The sequence below is a fragment of the Dasypus novemcinctus genome, chromosome 9, assembly GCF_030445035.2.
Source record: "Dasypus novemcinctus isolate mDasNov1 chromosome 9, mDasNov1.1.hap2, whole genome shotgun sequence".
Classification (NCBI taxonomy): Eukaryota; Metazoa; Chordata; class Mammalia; order Cingulata; family Dasypodidae; genus Dasypus; species Dasypus novemcinctus.
The window spans coordinates 128,759,034-128,765,434 of record NC_080681.1 but is presented as its reverse complement, the minus strand read 5'-3'; the positions used below and the strand labels follow the sequence as shown (position 1 = coordinate 128,765,434).

General features: G+C 61.1%; 1 protein-coding gene across 1 annotated transcript in view; it reads left to right on the top strand.

Moving 5' to 3' along the window:
- The first annotated feature begins 5,513 nt into the window (after window positions 1-5,513).
- Window positions 5,514-6,401, top strand: part of AJAP1 (adherens junctions associated protein 1) — an 86,326-nt gene continuing 85,438 nt past the window's right edge. The window contains exons 1-2 of the mRNA XM_058304738.2: window positions 5,514-5,529; window positions 6,188-6,294. Coding sequence (XP_058160721.1) covers window positions 5,514-5,529; window positions 6,188-6,294 — 123 coding nt within the window. The remainder of the gene's footprint in view (window positions 5,530-6,187; window positions 6,295-6,401) is intronic.

Below are 6,401 nucleotides of genomic sequence, written 5' to 3'. Positions count from 1 at the left end.
ACAGAAAGGCGTCCCAGGAAGGAAAGGCACAGGGATCCGTCAGTCCACTACCAGCATGTCCATCCATTACCCACCACCCACCCACCATCCACCATCCACCATCCACTCATCCATCCATCCCCCACCCATCCACCCATGCATCTATCCATCCACCCACCCATCCACCCATCCATCCTCCCACCCACCATCCACCTATCCATTTTCCACTTATTCATCCACCATCCACCCATCCACCCACCATCCACCTATCCATCATCCACCCATCCATCCACCCAACCACCCATCCATCCACCCATCTATCCATGCATCCACCCAGCCCCCACCCATCCACCCACCCATCCATGCATCCATCTATCTATCCTTTCATTCATCCATCCAGCCATTCATCCACCCACCCATCCCCCACCCATCCACTCATCATCTATCCAGCCACGCATGCATCCACCCATCCACCTACCATTCACCCATCCATGCATCCACCCATCAGGCATTAGCCCAGCCCTCTGTGTGCCAGGCATGGGGCAGGTGCTGGGGTACAAAGGTGAACAAAGGCTCAGAACCTGCCCTCCTAGAGCCACAGTGAGGGCTGATGGCAGATGAGGTCCCCGCTGTGAAGGAAAGGGTGGCAGTACTCAGTAGCCCCTGATGAAGTTGCAGTGCCCCAGGAGAACACTGCTGTGGGGCGCAGCCTCTTCTGGGATAACAAGGAGGAAGGGACATGACACAGAGGCCTGGGGACACAGGAAGAGGGCAGGGGGCTGGAGGGTGGGCTGAGGCTGGGCAGGCACCCCTGCGGTTGGGGGCCCATTTTGGTGGCCGGGGTGCTGGCTGCAGGTAGGCAGAGTGGCCTGTTGTCCTGATGACCGCTCCTGTGAGCAGCCTGGGGGGGGAGCTGGTTGGGCCGGGACCCCCATTCAGCTATGGGTCGGCCATGGTTGTTGGCGCCTCGGGGGCACCTCTTAGTGTTTCCTGCCTTCCCTTTGCCTGCCCCCCACTACTTGGTGACCCCTTGGGGACAGGGCTGTGCCTTCCAATCCCAGGGGCCTGGAAAATGGAATTCCCCCTCCCCAGCAGGCAAAAGAAACATTTTCTAACTAAGTGTTTGACAAATTGGCCAATAAAGAAAGGAACTGGGGGGAGACAGAAGAGAGGGAGGAGGGGAGAGAAAAAGAAGAGCTGAATCGAGCGCGAGGTGGAAGTCCCTCAGGTGACACGCGCCGTGTGAGAGCTTTAAATATCTTGGTCGACATTCAAACCTGGTCTTATTTAGTGAAAACATTCAAGGTGCAACTTCTCACTTAAAAACAAACAAGTGATTAACTTGAAAATAGAACCCTGAAAAAAAAAGACCCTGATTCCGTTTTCTCCTTGCTTTTCTCCCTGTAGATGAGCCACAGGGTGTACAGCTTCGTGGGTGGTCCCTGGGTGCAATGAGGCCCAGAGGAAGTAGGCGAGCCCCCAAGGAGCCCCAGGGTATGTGGGCACCCAGTCGATACCCAATCGATAATCAGTTGTAAGGGCCTTTCAGCTGGGGCCCGGTGGCAGGAGAGCCGCGAGGCCCTGGTCACGCCGTCCCAGGCGCAGCAGCTGTGGCCGGAAGCCTTGCTGATTCCCTGTCTGGAAGCCGGAGCCTGGAGCAGGCACAGGCACCCCAAATGGTTCCTGACAGGAGAGAGCGAGAAACACGCTGACGTCCTCCCTGCCCCAAAAGAAATTTCAGAGACAATTACCCATAAATCAGAACGGTGTGCCCAGTATGAGTGCGACTGATTAAGGCAGTTAAATTGTTGTTCACTTGCCAACGAGTTGCCCCATTAACGCCTGAACAAGCAATTTGTTACACCTAAAATACCTATTTTCTGATTTAATGGCAAGGAGAGCAGAGGCTCGCTCGGCCCACCCACAAACAGGAGAAGCCTGCGGCCTCTTCCAGCGAAAAGGCATCAGTCGAGGTGCTCCTGGCAGGACCGGGCACGCGGCTGAGATGAGAGGCCAAGGGGCCAGCGCAGAGGCCCTGCGCCCCGGTACCCCCAGGCCAGGCGAGAAGCCAGCACCAAGCACGGCGAGGGGGCGCGGGTGCAGCCTGGGCTCTTGCACTCAGCGTGGGGCAGCCCCTGCGCTCCTCTGCGCGCCTGCTTCTCCGACCCTGGATGCAGATGGGTGCCACTGGCACCACCCCCGGGGCAGTGAGCCTCCCCCAATGCGAGGGGGCACGTGCTTTCCAAGCTCTGAAGGACGCTTGTGCCCCTCTGAGTCCCCACACGATCCCGGAGTGCCAGCAGTGGGAGGCGGCCTCTACCTGCCCCCGGCCGCGCTCCTGGGGTGCCAGCCTGCCGAGACGAGGCAGGAGACGCTTGCTCCTTTGCTTCCTTTTGAACAAGAAAAGGGGTGCCCGTCTGTCAGTGGCCGGCCCAGGGTGGGTGTCTGGATTGCCTTTGCTGTCCCAGGTTGGTGCCCAGAGGCCCGGCCCCTGGCACACCTGGTGAACCAGCAGATACAGACAGGGGACCAAGGATGGTGCCACAGTGCTGCCCGGACCCGAAATGTCCCTGAGCTCCTTTGGGAGGCCCCAGGCTCTGAATCAGCTGCCCCCCACCCAACTCCCCCGCAGGGCCACATGCCACTGTCCCCTCACCTCAGGGGTCTCGGAGGCTGAGCTGGGTCTGCAAAGCTGAGCCCAAGGGACCCTTCCTAACCTTGGTGATTGATGGCAACCCCTATTTTAAAAGGGAAGCCCCAGTTGGTGGAAGCAGAATTGGCAGCCCCCACTGCTCCTCAAGGAAACAGAGCCAGGAACTGCCCCCTGCCCACTCCAGGCTGGGCAGAGAAGGGGTGACATCCACACCTGTCCACACCTGCCCACACCTGCCCACACCTGTCCATACATGCCCACACCTGTTCACACCTGCTCACACAGGCCCACACCTGTCCATACCTGCCCACATCTGTCCACATCCCTGGGCATTCTGGTCATTGACTGGTCCTTGGCTAAGAAAGACCCAGCCTCCACCCACTCACTGAGCACCTCTAAGGGGTCAGGCAGGTCCTGGGCAGGTGTGATCACGTTAATCCCCACGACCTTTCTAGCAGACAGGCAACTTTGCTTCCATTCTACGGTGAGGAATCCGAGAGGTTAAACAGCCGCCCGAGCAACCCAGACCACGGGGAGACGGGGCGCCCCAGGTTCCGTCAGCCCCCGCCGTCCGCACACCACCTCTGGCAGGGCCACAGCCGTGCCTGCAGGACTTAGTGCTCAGCACCTGCCCCCGTGACCTCCAGAGCTTGGAGTGAGGGCCTCTGGGGTTGTAGGCGCTCACCTGGCCACGCTCAGAGCTGGGTCGCGGGCGCTCACCATGGCCACTGGGTCGCGGGCGCTCACCCTGGCCCCGCTCCGGCTTTCGTCCTCTGCGTGCTGTGCTTGCGCTGCAGGCGGGGAGGCCGTGGCTGCCTGCAGCACCCCTTGCAGGGCCTGCTCCTCCGTGCAGGGCCAGACGAAGGTGGGTGGACCTCGAGCCCAGGGCCAGCAGCCAGGAGAGTTGGGGGGGACCCCACCCAGGCTCGGGATTGGCCGGGGCCAGCATGGCTCCCCGTGAAGTGGCCACCCATCGCGGGAGGGAGCCAGGCCTGGAAGGGGTCCAGAGAGACCTTGGGGTGCTGGACTAACGCTGTGGGTCGTGGCCTGGGAGGTGGCAGAGGAGGGCCAGAGGCTGGCAAGCCCCAGGGGCAGCTTCAGGACTCGTCACTCAGATGGCAACCCCAGGATGTGGGGTGGACGGGGCGGGTGGGAGAGGGTGCTCTGAGCAGGGAGAGCAGCTCGAGTGAGGGCGTCGAGGCTGGACGCGGAAGGTGCACTTGGGGTCCAGCTGGTGGGTGGATCTGGTGGAGAGAGGGCTCGGGGGTGGGGGCCTGCATGACTTCCACAACCAGGTGTGCCCCCAAAGGAACCCGGCTTCCCTGCTGGGAGCCTGCGGGGAAACCCACCACGTACCATCCCCCAGGAGCGAGGCCGGTGTGGGGTGCCCTGGGGCTGGCTCAGCTGGAGGGTGGTCCTGGGGGACGGTGGGGGGGAGGGCAGAGGCCACCAAGATCTGCTTTGCCCGCAGCCAGACTGTGCCCCAAATGGAAGTGCCGTCAAAACGAGACATCATTGTGGCTTTGCGGCCACTTCCCAAGGACTCTGCGCAGTGCACTCGGCAGGTGTCCTGGTGCAGGGAAGGCGGCTTTCGGGACTTGTCGTCCCAGGGCTGGAAGGGCAGAGCAGAGTCGAGCGTGAGGGTGCTTCTCCCTGGACTTCCTGCTCCTGGCTGGGCGGCTGGGTGGGGCAACCTGCTTCCCAAAAGTCCTGGGGTCCAGAGCCACCCAGGCCGCCCCGGGCATCCGCGGAGCCTTTGTCGCCCCGCTCCACCTAAGCTTCTGCAGAGCCATCGTGTCAAGTGGACCTCGTCACCCTCCTTGTCAACGAGGCAGGATGGTGGAGCAGTTATTTCCCTGCGGCTTTGGGGTGCAGGATCCCAACTCTGTGTTTGGCAGGTTGCAGATGAGGAAACTGAGGCACAGAGAGGCCAGACCAGCCTTCGCTACCGCGTTACCGTGGGGACCAATAGCTCCTGGACGGGAGGGACCCAGCACCGTTCCCAGCTCAGGCCAAATGCTCAGGGGGCTACTGAGAAGGGGTCCCCCGGGCTCACAGTGGGCGAGGCCACGGGTGCTGGCAGCTGCACCGGGGGGTTGGCCGGTCGAGCCCCAGCTGATGGTGGAGTGTCCCACTAGCTCGTCTTCCTCAGTCGCTCTTCTGACCGCTGCTGGGTCTTCCCAGGCAGACCCCACCACACATCAAATCAAGCCACACCATTCCTTCTGCTCTCCCCGCTGCCTCTCCCCAGCCAACTCCTGTTTGTCCTTCAACACCCATCTCTCCTCCAAGAAGCCTTCCAGGCTCACCCAGACAGAGCTGCAATCACCCTCCCACGGGGTCACTGATCAGCTAAAATGTCTGTTTTCCCAGCTGGACTCTGAACTCCTGATTCATTCATTCATTCATTCATTCATTCATTCCATGAACAGCAGTTGGGGGCATGAGCCAGGCCCTGTGCTGCGTGCTGGGGTGGGGGGTCAGGGGCAAGGTTCTGCTCCTTTTTCTGTCCCCCGTGCCTGTAATTGCAGTTGCTTAAGAAGTGGCAGCTGAATAATTAGATACAAATAAAAATCAATAAGCCTCGCTAACGTTAGCATTAAAATGTAATTAATATGAAATAAGAGTCGCGCCTGGAGTGCCCGCCTCGGGCTTCCCTGGGCAGTTTTCAGAGCGCCGCCCCCCCCTGCCCGGAGCTCCGGGAGGCGAGCGGGGCAGCGTCTCCCACCCCCATTTTAGAGGGAGAACGCTTCCAGGGAAACTCCTGAGAGGTCCCCATGGTTCCATGTGGCCTGGGATCCAAAGACCCACCTGGGCGGGGAGGCGCCCCCTGAGAAGTTGAGTGGGGAGATTCGATTGAGGTGACAGCCAGCCAGCGGCCATGGGGATGTCCCAAGGTGGGTACCAGCGAGAGGGGAGACACAGACAGGCTTCTTCTTGGAGGCCCCTGAGGAGAAGGGCTGAGGGGCGCAGGCAGGGAGGGCTTCCTGGAGGCGTGGAGAGGGCCAGAGGGTCTGGAAGACGCCCGAGGCTAAGGCAGAGCCAGGGTCTTCCTTGGAGGCACCGGAACCCAGGCCCCCTGGGCTGAAGCCTGGCCCTGGGTCCCCCAGGTGGGCGCTGATGGACAGGGTGATTGTGTCGCCAGCTTGCATCAGAAACATGAGTTTCTCTTCCCCTGACTTGGGGGTGGGGGAAGGAGGGGGCGACTACCTGGAAAGAAATCCCTGCCCAGCTGCGGAGCACTTTTCCCAGAGCTGCCTCTTCTGTCTGTCCTTTTGTCCAAAGTGAACTCTGACCTGGAGAGCTGGCAGGGGCCGGGTGAGGTCACTCTGCCCCTGCCCTGTATGTGGGTGCGCTGCCCCCAAATCACGCTGCATTGGGACGAGCAAGCTTTGGAGTCAGCGGGCCTGGCCTCCAGTCCACATCCTGCCGTGTCCTCGTGGCTGACCTTCGCGTCCCCTCCATAAACTAGCATCCCAGGGGACCTTGGGTGATAGCCCCCACAATGGATGGGGATCCTCTGGTCGCCCCAAAGCGCCCGGTCCCACCCCCCAGGGCCGGCTCAGCAGGTGTTGGTGTCCACCCTTGATATCCGCGGATCCCACGCTTGTGAAGCCACCAACGTGCTAAAATTCACCTGGAACCCCCAAGCCACTGATGGGGCACCTCCCGGTCACTGCAGACACGCGGGGCGTGAGAAAGCCCATCCCAGCTGAGGCTGGAGGAGGCGAGCCTCTGCCTTCTTGTGCTGTATGAAAGTCTGCCTTCT